At 32.9% G+C, this 21,849-nt stretch overlaps 1 protein-coding gene across 1 annotated transcript in view; it reads right to left on the bottom strand.

Moving 5' to 3' along the window:
* Positions 1-21,849, bottom strand: part of LOC124368266 (titin-like) — a 246,264-nt gene that overhangs the window by 9,897 nt on the left and 214,518 nt on the right. Inside the window, exons 42-49 of the mRNA XM_046825567.1 lie at positions 14,312-14,492; positions 12,186-12,391; positions 11,830-12,046; positions 10,731-10,928; positions 10,049-10,252; positions 8,769-8,887; positions 4,339-7,443; positions 1,048-1,963 (exon numbers count right to left, since the gene is read on the bottom strand). Of these exons, the coding sequence (XP_046681523.1) occupies positions 1,048-1,963; positions 4,339-7,443; positions 8,769-8,887; positions 10,049-10,252; positions 10,731-10,928; positions 11,830-12,046; positions 12,186-12,391; positions 14,312-14,492 (5,146 nt within the window). The remainder of the gene's footprint in view (positions 1-1,047; positions 1,964-4,338; positions 7,444-8,768; positions 8,888-10,048; positions 10,253-10,730; positions 10,929-11,829; positions 12,047-12,185; positions 12,392-14,311; positions 14,493-21,849) is intronic.

The following is a 21,849-nucleotide window of genomic DNA, read 5'->3' as shown; positions in this document are numbered from 1 at the left end:
TTGAGTGTCCAGAAAGAAGAGCATGAAATCTGCTAGTGAAACATGTTTAATGTTGCAAGTGTAAGATGGTGATTTTTGATCATGAACACAAAGGTTAAAGTGGTTTAAAAGATATAAATATGACCATGAAGACATGAGTGACGACATATGCACTGGCAGACCATCCTCAGTAAAAAGTGAAGCTAACATTTTAAGAAATGGGCAACATTGTTTGACAAGATTGTCGTTTAACTATCAGAGTAATGTCTAAGTTATCAGGAAGGAAAATGGTGAGCACATTCTTCATGGAAGTTTCAACATGAACAAGTGCGTTCAAAAATTGTTCCAGTAGGAATGACTAAGAACAATTTGTTATAAAACATTAAAAAAGATCCAATTTTCTTATAAAACATTATTACTTGCAATGAATTTTTGTTTTTCATTTACAATATTAAACGTAATCAATGCATTGGAAAACCCCTAATTCTCTAAAGAAAACAAGCACAAATGATACAATTAAAATTCAAGGCAATGATGTTTTTTATAAAAAAGGGATTGCACACATTAATTGGGAACCAGAGGAGTAAACAGTGAATCAGAATTATTGCATTACTATTCTGACTACCTTACTTGAGTGTGTATCGAGAAAACAGAATGATATGTGGGAAAAAATCATGGATCCTCCACCACAACACAATAGTTGCACAATTTTTTTTTCTTTTCTTGATTTGGGTTTCAGTTTAAGATAAATTTACAGCTTGGAATTTTTCTGTTGTCAAGTTTGACTTTATCATGTTCAGCAGCTCGAAGTGTTAACTGTAGTAGATATTTAATTCTTATGTTTAAAGGTTTGACACTTGAAAAAGATATAAAATACCAGGTCTTGACATGTTAAGTTTAAAGTTTTTTCCCATAAAGATGGCAATGTTCATAATTCTTTTACCTACTTTCCTAAATTAAGTTTTCCTAATTTTTTTAATATTTAAGAATTAGTTTTCAATTATCCTGTTACTTAAAAATAACTATATTTAGTTCTAAACTATTACATATAAAGTGACAGGTGCTCACATGCCACAGTGGAGGGGTCAGGACTGTACGCGTACTGCGGAGGTTCTCCTAATTGCAGAGGAGGTTCCGACTCCAGAAACCTCCTTTTCATTTCTTCTACTCTCTTCAGTCTTTTCTTCTCTGCGTCTATGTAAGGAGTCCTCTTCACTACACCATCAACGTCACTCTCGTAATCACTTTCTTTCGAAAACGTTGGAACAAACTTTTTTGGAGGCACATTCTCTTTCCGTTGCACTTGACTTTGGGTGGAGCTACCAAACTGCATCACTCTGGTTGTCTGCTGTACACTCACAACACGTTTCGAGCTGGCGGTCGATTCTGTGAAATTCACAATGTTAGACTTCTCAACGTATCCTGGAGGTGGGGCATAGTCCATCTTAGGAGGTGAGCCGGGTTTAAGGACAAATTCAGGTACAGGTTTTGAAGCCGGGGTCGCATAGATGGTTTCAATAGGTGAGGGAGCCTGTGCCTGGACTGGAGTTGGTCTAATTAATTTAGATTTTTCCACAACCGTTTCTTTCACTTTTGGTGAAGATTTGGGCTTGTCTATTGGCTCAAACTTAGGCCTCGGTGGGCCACTAAAGCTGGGAGGTTCATCAAACTGTGTGGGAGGTGTGGGGATACGTCCTGTGTTCTGTGACTTTCCACTGACTGGTGTGAGAACTGGCCGGACAGGTCGGAAGCTTAGGTCATCAGCAGGCTCGATGGGTCTCCAGATCGGTCGGATTTTACCCTCATATTCACTCTCATAGTCGCTCTCACGGAACTCTCCCTTGACAAATTTGGACGGAGAAGGAGGAGGTGGACCCAGGGGCCGCTTAACTGGCCTGGGTGCATCAGGCTTAAATGGGAAAGGCTCCAAAGGAGGCTCCGTTGGCTTCTGGGTGGAAGAATGGACTTCAGTTTTGGATGACTCCTGTAGAAACAAAAACATACTTATTTAATGAGATAAATCTACTTAGTAAACATGTAATTCACAAGTAAATAGACATATACCAGTATTTCAGGGTTAAATACCATAGTTATGATTGTCCATTTTAAGTTTTATATCAATGTTTTTTCACAAAGACAAGGAGGCAAATCTCTAATAAATAGCCTACCTGCTAAAAAATGTATTTAAAATGTACATTTAAAAACTTTAATTACATTAATGAACTTCAATTAAATTATTATAAGTAAATAAACAGTTGGATTGGATTTCAAACAAAGCTCTAAATTGATAAATTTTTAAATATGTAGAATTTGTATTGAACGGAATACAAAGATCAGCTTATAAAATTTCCTGATTTAGTTGTTTACTGACTTGTAATAATAAATAATTAAGATTGAGAGACATTACAGATTTAAAAAAGGACCAAACTAATCTCAGTAGTTTAGGGTATTATTTATTTTACACAAATATTACGTAGAAAAATCTTGAAATACTTGATAGTACTAAAGTATATTAAAAAAGCAAACAACAAATCAGATTTTTTCGCAAACAAAAATTATAAATATTTTCATATGTAAAAGTCTTTTTTAGTTAATTAACAATATAACAAAAAGTATTTTGAGTAGCTCAAGAGTTACACTGTGACAGTTATACTGTTAAACACTCTGACACTTAGTTTTCCAAACTGTTTAACCTCGACAATAGCTGCTATTTCCGGAGAGAATGAGTCACTTCAGACCCAAACACTTCACACCTGTTCACATTACTCAATTGACAATTGTCTAGTTTTACAACTGACAAAACCTTCAATGTACTTTCAGTAAAAGTTAAAAGGCCTTACAATTTACTGAAAATGAAAATAGCACATGCCAATTATGTATGCTCAAATATATGAAGAGTTTATAATAATACAGAATTATTTCAAATATATACTTGAAGAGCAGTGTTAGTCTTATTTATACTGAGTATTTATTTGAGAGGGTTTCAAATCTGTTGTTTATAAAACCTTTCAAGTAGACTATTTTTTTTATTACTATACAGACTTATGAGGAATTTAAAACAATTAGATTGGAATCCAAAATATCAATCTCCTTGTCCTTCTTAATAGATCTCACTTCACATTTCTAAAACAACAAACTATGCATTGTGACAACGTTTGAAAACTTGTACAAAATATTAAACTTTACAAGACCAGCAACAATGTATGTTACACACTAGCACCAGTCAGAATTGCTCCTGACAATGCCACTAGTTTCCTTCAGGCAACTATGGCAAAATCAAATCTAATCTTAGACCACTAGTTGGTTTGATTTTTAAAATTTACTTTTGTTTAATAATGTTTCTTTCACTTTCTTAAAACTTGCTTTGTCATTTATTTTATTTCTACCGGACAGCTATGGTTTATTGTTTTTCAGTAACCCAAGTATGGGTGATGGAAAGAAGATTTTGGAATCTAAAATAATGTATATGATGGTTTCCTGAGCATGAATAACCATCTAACAATTCTATTTGAAAAATTGTACACACTTGTGAAAATCGTGTATGTAAAATAATATATACAATCTTACAAGAACGTAGCAAGGAAAACATTTTGGGGGAGGTTAAGACAATTAATATTTTCCCGTAGTGGAGTAAGGCTCCATTTTGTTCCTTAAAAAAGTTCTTGACCTATTTTGTTGAGAACAATCTTTCAGCAGTACATGTGTAATATTGTTTGATAAAAAAGTAATTGAATAAATGAAAATTTGGGGGAGTCCGGACCCTTGAACTCTCTCACTGGCTACGTCCTTGCAGTCCTTAGGTACGAAATAACAGAATTGTTAGTAAAAAGTAATTTCATGTTATTTACAACACACAAAGCAAAACATTTTTATACAAATTACAACGCAATACAGTACCAGTAATTTTTCTTATTAGTACAACTTAAATAAGATAAAAATGATGAATTTATTAGATTACTACACAGATACAATTCATTCTTCACATACTTAAAATATAGGTATTAGTTCATTCCACATTTACATTGTGTTTGTTCTAAGATAAAAAACACAAATTGCAATATGGGTACTGTTCATTATTTGTTAACAGCTAAGCTACATTTTATTTATTATATGTAAGTTCAGTTGGTATAAGCTATCTGTTGTGTTTAAAAATCTAGACTCAAAGGATTATATAAACAAAGTAAATACTGTAATAATCAGTACGATACCACAGTTCTCATATTTTACTAATACGTTTTGAGTTTGACAAAAAGCAATTCTATTATATGAAATATTAGTGAAAGACAAACCACAATAAAAAACATATCATGCCAAGCACACTTTCAGAGAAATCATTGCCAGGCACACAACATGTCAAACCTTCTTGGCCAAAGTCTTGGTGGAACTTGAAGATGAAGTTCTTGATTGCTGGAAGGACATTGATTGTTCCGATTTTGTAATCATAGACTCCTCCATCTTTGTTACCATTCTAAGCTGCTGGGGTGGTTCATCTGTGTCAGCCATGTAGCCACTCTCCGGTTGTGCACTCTTTTGCTTGGACTTTGGTGACCCCGGTTTACCAGCTGTTGGCTTGTGTTTAGGAGTGGAAGCTGCAGTCTCAATGAACTGAGGTGGAGACCCTGGTTTCAATACTGGAGCTTTGTTCTGTACGAACTTTGTCTCTTTTGTTACAAAAGATTTTTGATAAATTTCTTCTGTCTTTGTTATTTTACTTTTGGAGCTCTTTGAAATTTCTGACGATTGTGTGTCTACTGGTCTAGCTGGACCTTGGAGGGGTGAAGGGGTTTCAAATTGGGTTGGTGGTATTACTTGTCCAGTTGCCGAATGAGGTCTTTTGACAGGGCTAGAAGCTGATGGTGGTTTCACTTTTCTGTAACCGTAATCTTCTGAATCACTCTGCCATGGGTTCCATTTGATTGGTATTCTGACAGCATCACAGTCACTTTCATAGTCACTTTCAGTGAAGGAACCTTTCACAAATCTGCTTGGTCGAGGTGGTGGAGGACATTTTGCTGGTTTTTCCTTAGGTGGATCAGGTTTAAATGGAAAAGGCTCCAATTTTGGTAAAGGCTTACTGATACTTTCTGGAACATACGGTTTTTTCTCTTGTACAGTTTCTTCAATCATTGTTGTTTTCTTTTGTGCTGTGGACTCTGATTTAAGAGTCTTCTCTTTCTTCTGAGGTGGAGGAATGATCCTCACGGCACCTGCTAGATGCCGTGATGGTACTTTATCGATATTCTTCTCTAGATCTTGTTCAATTGTTTCCACATATGATGGCTTCCTGCGAGGAGGCCCTGCATAACCTAGCTCAGGAGGTGGACCAGGCTGTAAAGGTATATCATTCAAAACCATGTTTGAATCAATAGTTGAGGAAAACTCTTTTTTTGATTCTTGTTTTTGGAAACTAGTTTGAAACTCTTGTTTCTGTGAACTTGTCTGGAATACCTGTTTTTCCTCTTTTGGAACTGGAGGCCATACTTTTAATGCTTCAGATGGACGGAGAACTTTTTCTTCAATCACAGTCGAGTCACTCATTACTTTTTCTGTTCTTTCCATTGTCTGAGAACTCGTGAAATTTGTTTCTGAGGACAAAAACTGAGGTTGAACTACAGGAACATTGGTTGAATGAGAAGCGTGAGCCTCAGCAACATATATGATTTTGGACTCAGAAGGAGGTGGTTGGACTATTGGTGGTGGAATGTAAGGTTTTACTGGTTTTGTAGGAATTACCTCTTTGAAAGCACTTTCTGTCTTAACAGATTCAGAAAAATTAGAAGCCTGGAAAGATGAGCTCTCAACTTTGCTAAACGATTGAGACTCATACTTCATATTATTCTCAGTAAAACTTTCTTTTTGTGTTGATATTTCTGATGACTTTTGAACTTTTTCAGGTGTAAATGTTTCACTAGCTCTATTTGTCCATGGTGGTATTGGCAAATTGTCTTCTTTTTGTTGGGGTGGTGGCCACACCTTCTTCTGAGTGCATGTTTTGTGAGCCCACAATTTATCCATGGCTAGACCTTCAGCTGAGGGTGATTTGGACCTTTCTCCAAGAGCAGACAAAGGTCGTTGATGATCTAGGTTAGGAGTTAATAGTTTCCCTGCACCTGGTGGAAGTGGAGATGCATTGTGTTTGATTTCTTGATACATTGTAGTTTTCTCTGAACTCAAATGTTGGATTTCTTCTTGATGTTGCTGAATGTCTATGCTTGGAGAATCATGAGGGAACTCAACATATTCCTCTTTCTGTTTAGAAGCCCACAATTTCTCCATATGAACACCTTCAGCAGATGGTCTCGGGGACTGGGGTCTGAGCTGGATATCTGCTGATGGCCTAACAATTGGACTCAAGGGTTCAAATCTTGGTATTGAATAATCTTCTCCATTCAGTATTTTAGTTTTGATACTACTTGATTCAAAACTATCAAAAGACTCAGAAGTAACTTGTTGTTGCAATGGTTCAGAATGTTTTGGAAGTTCAAATTTTGTTACATTGAAACTAGGTTTAATAATCGGAGTTTCTTTTGGAGGACCAGACACATACAAGTTCTCAACAACCTTTTCAGCGAAAACAGAGCTGCTTTGAACTGGTGTTGGTTTAGGAGGTTCAACACGTTCTTCAATAAAACTCGTTTGTGTAGAAATAGTTTCAGATGCAACATGTTGACTCTGTGTGGGGAAAGCTTTTGTCTGCGTGGATATTGATTCCGTGGAAACCTTTTGAGTTGGGGTAGGAAAAATTCTCACACCTCCAGAAGGAATCTGTTCTTGAGACAGATTTCTATGAGACTCTTCTAATTTCTTAACTCTATTTGCCATCTCTTCTTTCCCCTTAACGACTTGAGACTTGGAGATGTAGCCCATCTCCGGGGGAGGTTCTGGCTGTAGAAAAAAACCATCACTGGTGTAGATGGACTCAAACTGTTGTGAGGACTCTTGAAAACTTGTTTTAGAATAGGAAATAGGCTCTGGCAGTTTTCCAAAGCCTATAGGAGGTAGAATCGGCTGTATGGCAGGTGTAGGCTCTGGAATGAATGGTTTCTTCATAGGTTCAGCAGGTTTTGTAACTTTCGTATCCTCTTCATTTTCTTTGATAATGTTTTGAAAAAAGCTTAAAGCACTCCTCTTGGAAATAGATGAATCTTCAACAATGGTTTCTTCTGGTTGCAGCAGTGCTTCAACAGATGTAACTGAAGAAGGTGGTATTGGTACTGCGTTCAAAGCAGCCTGTCTTATCTCCTCTTGCTTTGATACACTCTCAAATCGTTCGCTAAATGTATCAGATCGCACTTCCTCAGGTCTGACTCTAAGAGTTGGTAGATCTAAAAGTAAATCTACAGGTGTTGAAGAATGTTCAACATGTAATGAAACCTTCTTGTCACTCTTGAATGACTCTGTAACTGTGACGGAACGCTTTGAAGAAGAAAATTCTGTTGATACTGGCAAATCCATTTCCAATCCCTAGTAACCAAAGCAAGGAGTAAATATCAAATTAACATTTTCACAAGATTATAAAAAAATGTTTAAATATTCAATTAAAATTAATGCAATTCAATTTAAGCTTAATTACTAACTATTTAGAAGGTTGTTATACTTAAAACATGTTTATCCAATCAATTTTAACAGGAATAGTTTCAATATTTAAAAACACTTATGTCATGATTTAAAATAAAAAAGAAAGTTAGGGTGTTTATACACTACTAGCCTATATACACTCTTATCTGCAACTATGTTATACACACAAAGCTCCACTCTAAAATTACATTTTACACCTCAAAATCATACCTTAACAATTTTCTTCTGCTGGTTAAAACTATTATAAAATGTAATGTGTTTCTTACAATAAGCTAGTTGTGTTTCTTTTCGCCATTTATTTCTTTAGGTTCTGCTTAGCCTGTAACCTAAAAGTGTAAAAATTGTTTTTAAAAGCGTAAACAGGTTTATTGCAAACCAATATTTTGAGGAAATGCAGAGAAGGTACTCAAATGTTTTAGTCTTATATTGTTATGCAGAATCATCTATTTAACTTAACACAAAAGATAAACATATATAGTAATAGCCACAGTCAATGGCACATACATTAAACACATTCGTATAAAATTTTGTTTAATGATATAGCACAAAATTACCAATAACCTGTCTTATCTGAATCCCATCTGGTATAGGGTAGTTCACATTCAGCACATACATATTACATAAACCTAAGTTCCTATATCCCTAAACCAATAAACACTATCTTACACAAGACTAATAAATTAGTGTAAAAGTTACTTTTGTATATTAATTAATTATTCTTGTCTGAAATTCTGTTTCAGATTTATATTGTAAATTAGTGAGCTCTCTTATATAGGGTTTATCCTGACTTGAGGTTTTCCAACACAATTTCAAAATTAATTCTGTTAAAATGTAAACCTAATCATAGTTTAAGTGTAAATAAACAAATTTAAAAATTTTTATGATGACGGTTTTGATGTTTAACGTTACTGATTTATTTTTTAACGTTCTTTAAAAATAATAATTAATGCCAAATACACTTAATATTAATATAAGTTATTTACATGCAAATTGATAGTAGTTTTTAAATACATATCTTCTATAAATTCAAATATATTTTAATTTATTAAATATTAATTTTAGACTTTCTATTAATATTTAAAATTACACAAATAATGTAAAAAGTTATTTTAAAGTCCCATATTTGAATTAAAGTACTTCTTAGTTGAATTTATAAAATGTAATTTTTAAATGATGATTCTGAAACAATAAAAGACAAGGAGAAGGCTTACCGTCGGCTGGATCAAGTTGGGCTCAGAGGGCTCCAGGATCAACAAGTCCGCCACACTACGAGCCTCTCCCCCACTGTTGACCGCTCGCACCTCGTACCGCCCTGAGTGGGAGAGCCCAGCTGTAACCCACCACATAGATATTAATACTCACTATTTATACGCAGCCCGTACAACATGCATCTCCCTATTTATACTCTGCTCCACTTGTCTTGTCACCAGACCGTACTGCACACTTTGCTATCTGCCACCTGTCACTGTTAGTCACTTGGCTTGCTCACTGTTCACTGCACTGGTTCTAGAGATTTTTAATTTAAAAAGTATAACTTTTTAATTTGTTCGTTAAAAGTCACAACTCAACTTTCATTTCATTAAATACTTTGAATATTGATGCTAAAAGTTTATACAACCAAAGTAAATCAACAATAAAATGTAAATCATATTTTTAGACATAAGGATTAACAAATACCAATTCATAAATAAAAATTAAAGCACAATATAAATATTTTGTTCAGAAAAAATAATTTTTACTGACAAAATGAATGACTTAGACAAACATTATTTAATAAATAATTTTAGGAAATATAGAAATAATTATAAATTATATAACAATTAATTAAATTTTAATTTAACTAACATGTTTACCAAAAAATCTACTATAGTAAGTGATTGTAAATTCCATCAAAATTTTGAGAATCTATTTATATATAATTGCAATATATGTAGAACAAGTCAACAAATTTTATATTTATATAAATACCATGCTAAGTGAGGTAAATTAATATTTATTTGCACACAAAAATTACGGATATTTATTATAATACAGGAAGTAATGTTTCTAAGTCAAACCTGGTCATATAGCTTCAACATCTGTGATTATTTTAGTCAACCAAGACTTTTACACAATGAATGATTTTAGTACTCCTTCATTAAGGTGAAAATGGTATAAGTTGGGTAACTAGTCCATTAAATATCATATACCTTTGAGTATCTGCAATCAGATATATAACTCATAATCTCTTATTGTCCTTGGATCATATTAAGTACTGCTACTGATACACAAGATTGGTTCAGATACAACATTTTTGGTGTACAGGATCATTCCGTAATAATTTTCAAACACTCAAAAGTAGAGTACAAATTGACAGTACTGACAAAAAGTGCTACGGTTACAAACACGATTAAAACTTGCCCTATCTCTAAGTCAAACCCAAAAACCTATACCTTCGACCACTCAGCCACCAGCTCTCCTACTCAATGATTGTTACATACAGATAACTAACCATGTTCTATGATGAGGCGATGAGAGTTCCCCTGCGCTAACACACGAAACATTGATGATGAAGCAGCTATCTGGTGGCTATCCTTGTACCAGGTGACGTCAGGTTCTGGTGTGCCAGTTACTTCCACCTCCAGCACCACTCTCTTGCCTGCTGGTACTGTGTCTGCCTGCAGTCTCCTTCCGAACACTGGTGGGAACACTGTCTCTGTACACAACAACATGCCAACCGTCAGTAGTGAATGTAGGAGGTCCCAATCATATCTAACATGTGATAGTACTAATGCAGTTGGCCACTGAAAAGAAGTAGTAAATTGATTCTTATGAACTATATTGTAACATCAACATCTTACAAGGTATGTGTACATAATATGACTTCTGCACTCATGTAATTACAGATGTGTGGAAAATACAATAATTTTATTAATTTCTATTCATATTTTATAAATGAAAGAATGCCCTTTTATCTGATTTAAACTCCTCTAGATGGATTACACAGTACACTAAAAGTGAGTGTAATAGTAAGGAAAGAGGTTGTTGTACAGAAGACTTATTGAAAGAGGTTGTTGCATCCCTTAACTTTTTGTTTTGAATTGGCTACTATTCAAACATTTTCCTTTCGTACCTTGTATACATTTATAACAACGTTCTACTAACGACATGGTTTAGCAATAACCAATACATACTCTTGACCACGAGGTCTGCCGTGCAAGTGGCTGTGCCGACAGGGTTCACCGCTGTACAGCTGTACTTCCCAGCATCCTCCACAGTAACTGCCATCAGCTGACACTGAGCTTTGTTCAAAGCCCAGCTGATTCTCACTTTGTCTCCTTCCAGTAACTCCTTCCCATTCTTCTTCCATGAAATAGAAGGAGATGGGAAGCCTTCACAAAACCACAGCAAGTCTTAGGTATTTTGTATTTTCTACTTTACTTATCACTGCACAAGAGGTTAGGCCAAGGACTTAATTGATACACTATATTATAACTGACTATATACTTTACTTTATTTTAGTATCAGATAAATTCCATTTACTTTTAAAATACTGTACTTCAATAGAAAGTTCAAGAGTACTACGAGGTTTAAATGCAGTTAAATTACTAACTATAAATAATTTGTATTGAGTATTTTTTTAACACTTATTATAGAATCATACAAGACAATATCAGTGAAAAAGCAATTCTTTAAGCCTCTAGCAATGAAGAAATAGTTTATTTTGATCCATTAATTTAACCAAAACATTCATTGAATCATACAACTTGTTATGTTTATTTAACTTACCATACAAAACTATTATGAGTTAGAAGTAAAGGTATTGGGCGAAGAGTAAAGAAATAAATAATATAATCCAAGCTTATTAAGAGAAAAAGGTGAAGGGGTAAGACAGTTCACTTCTCTCGTACATACAAGTATATTATTAATTACTAGAGAAAAGGAACAGATGTTAAATAAAATAGAAAATACAGATTAAATTGGTATGATCACATGGAGAGAATTAAATAGACCATAATACTAGGACAAATAAATAAAATAACAATAATAGATCAAAGATGATCAATAACAAACTACAAAACATGTGAAAGATATGTAAATAATACGTCAGAAAAGTGGGAAAGAGTAAAAGGAACTGTCATAGAATAGGGAAAGGTATTAAGACTTGCATATAAAAGAAGCTGTTAGTAAGTAAAAAGTGAAATGAATTAGTCAAGTAAGTAGGGTTATCTAAGATCAATATTTAGTAAATATTTAGAAATAAAACACAACAAGTAACAAGACATTTCCTACCATCCAAAATACACTCGAGAGTGACGTCTGCTCCTTGGTCGACTATCTTGCCCATGACTGGAGACATGAAGCGTGGTGGCAGCTGTTTGCGCTGAGGGACCACTCTGGCAGGTACAAGGGCTCCTGGCTCCACCACACTAGAACTCTGGCTCTGGGTGTCAAACTTCTGCTCCACTCCTCCCACATTGTGGTACTCACTTGTCTTATGAGATTCAACCTGTAGCATCATCAAACTTATTCATTTTCTAGCTCTTTTTTCTGGCTAAAATTATATGTACCTACAATCAATGTTGTCTGAAATACTATTTGTTTGACATCAGCAGGATTTAAAATGTGGACATTACGGAAGCAAGTACCTGGACAGCTGGTTTATCCCCAATCTTCTGCGATGTCTGTTCGGTCCTGGAGGCCATCCCATGGACTTGTACAACTGGCTCTCCAGCCCCAAACTGGGTGTGGCTGGAAGACTGCATGAACACTTCCCGCTTCAATTCAAAAACAGAGGTCTCCGACAGATTCAAGTGGTCTATGGACGATAGCAGGTCATCTACCGGAGGAGCATCTATCAACAGTTATAGGTCGGTTTTAAGTTAACACTTCACAAACACAGGATACCCCAAAGAAAGAACATTATTACTTTAGAGTAATGATATAGATTAAAACGAACTAACAGTTGGTATAAACTTAATGTGAGAATTGTAAATAATGTGAAATCCTAATATAAACTTAACCAAGTATATGTCTATCAATATTACTTACTAAAATCAGTTTGTAATGCTGACATATACGCCTAACTGAAATATATTAGTTCTTAGACTTATGTGGCCACTGTCATGACAATCGTATAATTTTTCCAATTCAAAACATTGATAATACGATTAAAATTTTTATTTACAATTACTTTTATAGGTAGATATGCATTACTGAACCATACATATGAATGGTAACTTTTAATAACAAATATTATACTAATTCTTCTCACTGTTCACAATATTTTTCTTATAATAAAACTGTCTACACCCAAGTAATTGTAATGCTATGCAGCTAAAAATCTGAAGACAAATGATATGCAACAGTATATACACTACAAATAAATAACACAGAATGAAACACAAAATATTTGGTGTAATTAATTATTATATAGAACAATAGGCTAATGAATAAAACTAATGTGTCATCTTGAGTACCTGTTTTTCCTTGACAGTATTCTCAACAATTTCCAGTTCATATGATGTCAAAGCATTCCTAAAACAACCAAAATCTTGAGATATTATGGTCTTGATATTGGAAAATCATCTTCGGTCAAGAGATGTCATTTAAAATTGGAAATTTAGTCTACAGAAATATCTCAAGACTGTAATTGTGTTAATAATGTTTTGACATGGAGTAAACCAGTTAACTGAAAAGAAACTATGTTAAATCTTTTGCTTTGAGTTAAGAATCATTTTTGTATCTTTTGGTGTTTTCTCATTTTTGTCAATTAAATTTAAATCTGATATATTTTTTATTAGTGCCAGAATTTACATAATACAACATTTTTAATGCTACTGTGTAAAGTACTATACAGTAACTATATTTTCTATATCAGTAGTCCTCCTGGCAGTTACATCAGGCCAGATTATACAACAGATCTACATAAACATTATTTTGCCAGACATTCACCATCGTTCAGTGACACAATACAATCAGAAACACTATGTTTCAAGATCTGCAAGTTCTATTTGGTTGGCCAATGAGTGCAGACCTTTAATCTGTAGTTGAGTAGATGTTTTAGAGTTAGTAGAATGGAATAGACATGCATGGAATAGACACATAACATGGCTGTTGTGGTTCCTGATTTATGTGTGTTACAACGCTCTGGTATGTTATGCATACTTTGACCTAGGTTGTAGTCATGCATTAGCTTAGTCATTTACTTGAAGAAGAGATCAGATTGCAGATCTAGAAACATAGTGTTACTGATTGTATTGTATCAATGAACGAATGTCCTGAAAATCCTGTTTTCTTCACAATCCTTCCATCATCAAAAACAAAGAAATACACATAACATTATGTGATAACCCCAAATTCTGTCATAGCAGATTATTACCTAAATAAGTAGGTACCTAAACACTGTTTTATTAAGGAACACTTATCCATAGTCAACTTCCATGGTATCTTAAAAAAAACCCCTTTGTGCTTTTAAAAAAATGGTGATACAAAAAGAATAAGAGCATTTTTTCAACACCAAAAGATAATTTATAAATTAATAAAGAGTATGTGTGTGTGAATTAAAATAGTGAATTTGTCATGAACTTAAAATCATGTAAGCTTTGTACTGTTTGTTCTCATAGATGATTTCATTAAAAATATTATATAATATTAGTGATATAATAGTTTTACAAAACACTTAAAATAACCAAAAATTGTCAGCTAAAACAGAAATAATGTCCACCAGTTAAGGAGTTAAAAGATAAAAATTATAGCAACAAAGTAGACTTACCCGAAACAGTGATTGTTGCATTGCAGCTGGCTTTTCCTGCATCGTTCTCTGCTACACATGTGATCTGGCCACCCGCAAGCACCTTGGACACCACCGGAATAGTCAACACCTGCCTGGACCCACTCACTGACACCAGGAAGTCCTTTCCTGACACAGGCTCACTGTTGTACAGCCAGCGCACCTGTCACATTATATCATTGTACAACTATCAAGGAACTAAAGTAATACTAACAATTACTCAAATTCAAATTTCTTGCATCCAAGCGGTCAGCTTTACCATTCCACTTTTACCAGCACTTTGAGTTGGCTGTACAGTCCAGCCAGAGATGTTCTGCTGGCTATTCTTCATTACTTGCAGATCTCCGAGTCACTAAGTCCTAATCTGCTAGAATGTTTTCAGAAAGGTCCATGGCCTTATAACATTCCTACCAGAATTAAAAAATTTTCACCAAAGGATCTATGAATACCTTCAACTGTTCAAGTCTAAATGAAATCTTTACTTCCCCCCTCTCTTATCTTTTCTGGACTCCCTTTGAGAGTTTAAGGAGCACTCCAAATCAAAGTTCTACATTTGTCAATAAGGACATAGGCATAAATTAACATTAACACTAAGTTTTATACAACTCTTGTTATAAACAAATGTAGTTTAGAATGCCATATTAAAAATCCCAAATGTCATTAAAATTTAAAACACACAACTAAAATAGTAGAATTTCAAGCAAAAGTCTCCAATTTGGACCAAATTAATTGGATTTATTATGCAGCTCATAGGCTGTACAAACTAGTAGGTCATAAAATTAATATTATTAACTTTTTATAAACTTATTCCTACAATTTATGTTAAATTGGTATATCTCTATCTGAACAAGTAAAATATAGTTATTTTCAAAATACTATTTAAGTAACTCTTAATTATATTCCAGCATTAAAACATTTATAGTGAAAAGTACATTAAAATTAGTTCCCTCATAAAAAACTTTATTAGTTTATTGCTCATAATCCTATTTATGAAAAATTCTAATGAAAGTACTTAATTTTTCTAATATTTTAATATTTGCAGAGGAGAAAATAGTATTTGATTATAGCATAATATATACTCCAAATTTCATTACTTGGACATAAAGAACAAAGTACAATAGTTTTTTATAGTAACCAAAATATTTTATGCTTAGATGACACAATTACAAATATAGAAATTACAAAAGTTATTATAGTTTTTGCAGTGTGAAAGAACCTGTCAAGAGAGTGATTGGTCAGCTGATACAAATAGATTACTAAAAATAACATCGTCTTAGTTACAACTTCCAGAGTAGGATTATCTAGAATTATTATATTCACACTAAATGTACACTGAGTCTTAACAAAACATTCCTTTGATAAAGAGCTACCATATTTTTATTAGAAATCAGTACAATGTGGTGAAATCCAGTCTTGTCTTATGAAACAAAACAAAAATAAAATAGGATTTAAAAAATATATTTTATTAAAATACTCCACAAGAACTAAATAAAACACTGTTAAAAATAACAGTTAGCAACAAACGTTTCAACAAAATCTTTTTCAACAAATTACTAATAAAATAAGTTCAACACAAAAGTAAATAAATAACACAAAAGTAATTTAATTAAAACGACAAAATATCAATTAAGAAACTTACACTCCGAATGATGTATTTAGGTAGAGAGACCTACAGGTAATATAAATTAAGGAACTGGTACATAGGGAACCGCAGACGATGGCAGTTTTGCTGTAAATGAGGCGATCGGTGAACACAACTGGCATCGAGCCACGAGCCACAAACTGCGACTGTTGCTTATATTTCACCTCTTCGGGTCAAGCGCCCAGACTTGTGTTGTGCCAAGCAACTGGAGAAGTTACAACATTTTTTGTTCTCTTTGTTCTATTGTTCCGTATTTTCTCTCCATTGTTCACAATGTCAATTAGTTATTTTCTTTGTACTTCATCCAGGGAATTTTGTGTGTGTGTGTGTGTGTGTGTGTGTGTGTGTGTGTGTGTGTGTGTGTGTGTGTGTGTGCAAAGAAGAATAATATATTAATAGTGAATTCCAGCATCTTTACCAATGGTCTCTGGAAAAATTACGTGATTTTATTTGTTCACTATTAGAAATTCTTAAAAAAATTAATCAAAAATTAAGTTTTCCTTTTGAGCTTTGATGATTAAAAGATCTTGAGGGCTTCTAAAATTTGTTCTTCTAACTATAATCTGTTGTAAAATCTTCAAATGAACTCGCTGTTGCACTTAGTTTTAAAATTATAAGCACACAATGTTGACTAATTATATGGTCAAAGCTCATCCCAGTTATAACCAACTTAAAAATCCTAGGATAAAATTTTACTTTAGACACTGATTAATATTATTTAATCACTGAAAGTGTTTTGATTAGCTGCATAATCAATTAGGCGTTCAAAATACTGGGACTGAACATTTAATTTACAATAATTTAAAACCATTAAGTATTAAATAATCTATTCAGGAAAGAATATACAGCTTTTGACAACATTTTTCACAATACCGTATTTTTAAAATGGTTATGACTTTTGAAACTATTTCTTAGTTTAATGACTGCTCAATGATATCTCAGAGCATATTAAGCCATATCACTATAAAAATATTTTAAAAATAACTCCTAAGACTAAAAGTTATACCATAATCATAAATTGCTATACACAACTTTTTCTATATAGAAAAATAAATACTTCTAATATACTCGTAAGTTTTTTCAATAATTTTAACTTGTATTATATTGTTAAATTCCTCCTGTATTATTTTACATATCTGTTCTTATGTGTTCTTGTTTTGTGTTCATTATGAAATGAAACGTTTATTCTCTCTTCACAATCAATTAACTGTAACAAAACAACAATAATATTATATTTCTATACCTAGTTTTTGATTAAATAAGGTGTTAACTAATAAGGATGTATTTTTCTATTCTTGAAAAGAAATGTCATAATAAGAATTATTAAACGAAACAGAAATATAAGCTGTTGCAGAACTGCTGAGAGAATACACACGCAAGAGAAGATAAATTCTTCTGTTTTTGCGTGGGAGTCACCAGTATTTTATATTTTCAATTTGGAATTTTACTGTTGTCTCCTGTTAACCTAGACAAACACGCATGCACACACACATATCCATACATCCAATATGAAAACAAATGCTATCAGATGAAATATCATTTCCGTATCTATTAGATCGTATCTCTCTTGAGGCAACTACTTCTGAAGCAAAAACAATTGACACAAAAGTACATTTGTTTATTACTTTATTTTTTTTAATAGATTTTTTTACTTATTCTTTAAAGAAACATATTAATTTAGAATGAACAAATGGATAATACATTTTTATTAATACATCGTCATGACAAAGTTGTGTAATAAAATAAAATTTTCTAAGAAATACAAGTAAATATGTTCTAGTTGTTTTTACATGTACTTTCCAAAGAAGGTTTTCATCAATGTGGAGTCCCAAGTACTTCACAGTGTTGTCCTGAGTAAGGGTGACACAACACATTGATTCTGTTGACAACTCAAATTATGATACTTCAAAGGTTCATCACAATTGAAAGTTTGAGTTAATGAAAAATTTATATATAGTGATTTCTTAGAATTTAATGCAAGTCCATTGTTACTAAACCATAATCGAAGATAGTATAGGGCCCAAAACAGATCCTTGCGACACACCACACATAATTGTGGTAGTCGAGCTTTCATAGCCACCAATACAAACAAATTGTTTTCGCTCATGGAGGTATGATCTGAACCACTCATGAGCTACACCACGCACTCCCGCCCTATACATCTTTTTTACAGCTCATGGCTGACTGTGTCAAAGGCCTTGCTGATATCCAAAAACAAACCTGATGCTTTGGAACTTTTTGGATTATTCAAATTTAATTGAATTTGTGATATAACATTTTGTAGAGCCATTTCCGTATTCATTCCCTCTCTAAAACCAAATTGTGTTGAACCTATAATGTTATAATGGTCTAAAAATGGCATAAGTCTTGATTTAACAATTTTTTTAAATAATTTTGAGAAAAATGAAAGCAATGATATTGGCCTATAGTTTTAGATGGACGTACTTTGTCCTTTCTTAAACACAGGCAAAGTTTTGGCAATTTTTAGTTTTTCAGGAAACACCCCCTCACCCAAACTCTTATTCTAACACCCTGTACTAATTCTAAAACAAAGTAGATGACATGGTTGTCTTGACAATATTTTTACAAACAATGATAAGTTACTGTGGTCTTACGAACATGTTTCCTTTTTCCAAACATAACTTAATTTTGGCCTCAGGAAAAAAGAAACTTTTATTATGATAGCCAAGTAGAATAATAAGTTGTAGTTTCCAGAACAGTAATGGGGATAGATTGTCTAGGTATAAAACTGCTTTTAAAATGAATTGGACTCATTTTACATCATTAGTAAACTACATTCAGATAGTAATTCATTGGGAGTGATTTTTAACATTTTTTAATAGATTTTGGTATGTACATTCCCAAGAAAAACTCTAATGATAGTCCCTGTTCTAGATTTGCTGACATGAAGACTAAATTAATGTCTTACTTAGATATACATAGAATAAGTAAAAATGCCCAACCAGATAACTCTACATTTAAGCTAAGAAAGAATATCAACAATGCTGTCAACAAGGCCAAGTATTCACATAACACAAAGGTTCTTGGAAAATTATAACTTCTGACACAAGAAGTTACTTTGAAAGACAGTGTTGGAGTGTCTTCACATTTATTTAATAACTTTTTTTAAATAACCAGCAATACCTGTAAGCCTATATGTAAGCAATATTCCTTGTTGATAGATATATTATTGCTTTTTAAGAAGTAACAAAAGATGTGGTTTGGAGTATTGCTAATAAGTTAAGCAATCTGATTATAATGTTATCTGTGATACTTTTGTAATCTTTAAGAAATATTAGTCACATAATGAAACATTAACTTATTTTTAAGAAAGAGGAGACATTTTCTCTAGTTAGTTATAGACTAATATCACTTCCTTCTTCTCATTCACTTCATATTCACTTCTCTATCAAGTTATAGAGACTTGAACAGAGATGTCTAGTTATTTACACATTATCTCTATGATTTGTAGCCATCAATTTGTTTTAGGAAATTTATCCACAATAGATGCCATGAAATCCTTGATGTTAAGGATAATTTAAGCTTTTGAATCTAAGGGCTTTGCACAGGCATTATTTTGCAACATGAGTAAAGCATAATATTATATATCACACAATATTATTCATAAGTTGGCTTATTATGGCTTTAAAAGGGAAAATGTGAATCTAATCAAATTGTTTGTTGAAAATCGTCATAAAATTGTATATGTAGGTAAAGAAAAATCAGATATAGCCAATACCAAACACAAGGTACAGCGGGGTTCTTTATAAGGGATGTTATTCCCTTTGACGATTAATAATCTATTACTATTTTTAAGCAGTCACACAATAGTCAATGCTGACAGCACAACCTTTTTTAAAAATAGTTTTGATTTTCAACAGCTTTAACATTTGATACACATCAGTCTGTCAGAGGCATCAACTTGTTTTAGAGCAAATCACAATAATTAATTAAAGTAAACTCAAGAGACTTATTTTTAGCTTTAGAGAGTTCATGAAACAGTACATTGAGTGTTAAGTTTTTGGGTGTCTATATTGATAAAAAACTATCTTAGTTGTCTCATATAATATACATTTTAGGTAGTGATATGGGGAGACAATCTGCTATACCATTACAGAAGAATTATACCAACTTAAGTCTACTTTAAATGGTCTGCAAGCTGATAGGCCCTCTACATATCGTGAAACTGAGGTAAACTTAGCTCACATTAATATCCAATCTATAAAAAATAAAGTAAACTTGATTGACATTTTTAACAGCACCACTAAGTGTGATGTTCATGAACATTCTTTGCGTTAATGAACACTGATGTACGGTAGAAGACATTAATTTTTACTCTCCAGCTGATTTTAACCTAGCGGCTAATTTCTGCAAGACTTCTTCATATGGTGGAAGTGCAATTTTTGTAAGGGGGACTTTTGAACACTCTTTTTCGGTTGTAAATGTTGATTTTATTTGTGAAACAAAACTACTTGAAGCTGTAATGATTGTTTTTTTAAAGTATAAGTTTATTGATTGTGTCTGTATACCGTACCCCTGACTATTCCATTGAACTTTTTGTTGATAAACTAACTCAACTTCTTGATTTTGTTAGCAATAATGTTAAGTATCGTAATTTTAAGATTGTCATAGCTGGTGATATAAACATTGATCCCAGGAAACGTTGCTCAATGTCAGTTAAGTTAATTAACATGATGAAATTTTTTGACTGTTTTTGCCTTAATAACCTTCCCACTAGAGGGGACTCATGTTTGGATAATTTTATATCCAACCTGCATCCGACAATGTTTAGCTGTGATACAGTACAATGTCATATATCTGATCATTTAGGCTTGCTTTTGAGACTTAAACTTTCTTGTACTTCTTTGCGCAACTCTTCTCTACCTACCAATAAATCTGTACAGTCAAACATTAGTGTTAGAGTTTTAAACAATTTTAATTTTGAGAATTTTAAATGTAGGCTAAGTAATATTGTTTGGAATAAAATAATTGTAACTGCTGAAAACTTTGATGTAGCCTTTAATAATTTTATGGAGATTGTGTCTCACTCTTTTAATGAGTGCTTTCCATGGAAAAAAGTTAAAAATAAGAATCCTAGCAATAAGATCTTGAAGTCCAAACATTGGCACACACCTTTTATAACTAAAATCAAGTTACTACTAGATGTAAATCATGATAAGTGTAAACTTAATCCTGATCTATTGGAGGTCCACAAAAGGATTAAAAAGTTTTATCGTGCCCAAATAGACATAGCAAAAAAGAATGTTAACAATGAAAACGATGAATTTATATTGGGGTCAAAAAACGTTTGCAAAGCAGCTTGGACTGTGATTAATAACGAAACAAGGCGCACACCTAAGAAATGCTCCCAGACCGAACCCCCCCCATATCTGTTAGTGATTTTAATCATTATTTTATAAATATTTGTAATTATGTCAATAGGCCTAATGATAATGTTAGTCTAAATTTAGCTAGTGCAAGTGACATTCTGGAGTCATCCGGTATAAACAATCCAAAGGCTTTGCCTTTTAAATGGCACACTGTAAATCCTGTTGATATTTTAAATACTGTTATCAGGCTAAGTAACTCCAGGGCTGAAGATGTATTTGGACTATCTAATTTTATACTTAAAGAAATAATTAGGGAAATATTGTATCCTTTAACTTATCTTATAAACTGGATGTTTCACACCGGAGTCTTTCCACAATACTTAAAAGTAACAGTAACTGTTCCTATATATAAAAAAGGAGACAGGACTAATGTAAATAATTATCGACCTATCACCTTGGTACCAGTTATACCTAAATTATTTGAAAGTATTATTAAATGTCAGATTGAACATTACTTTGAACAAAATCAATTACTTCTGTCAGCACAA

The sequence above is a fragment of the Homalodisca vitripennis genome, chromosome 1 (assembly GCF_021130785.1).
Source record: "Homalodisca vitripennis isolate AUS2020 chromosome 1, UT_GWSS_2.1, whole genome shotgun sequence".
Lineage (NCBI taxonomy): Eukaryota > Metazoa > Arthropoda > Insecta > Hemiptera > Cicadellidae > Homalodisca > Homalodisca vitripennis.
The sequence above is the reverse complement of the archived record's forward strand: the minus strand, read 5'-3'. Positions and strand labels throughout refer to the sequence as shown.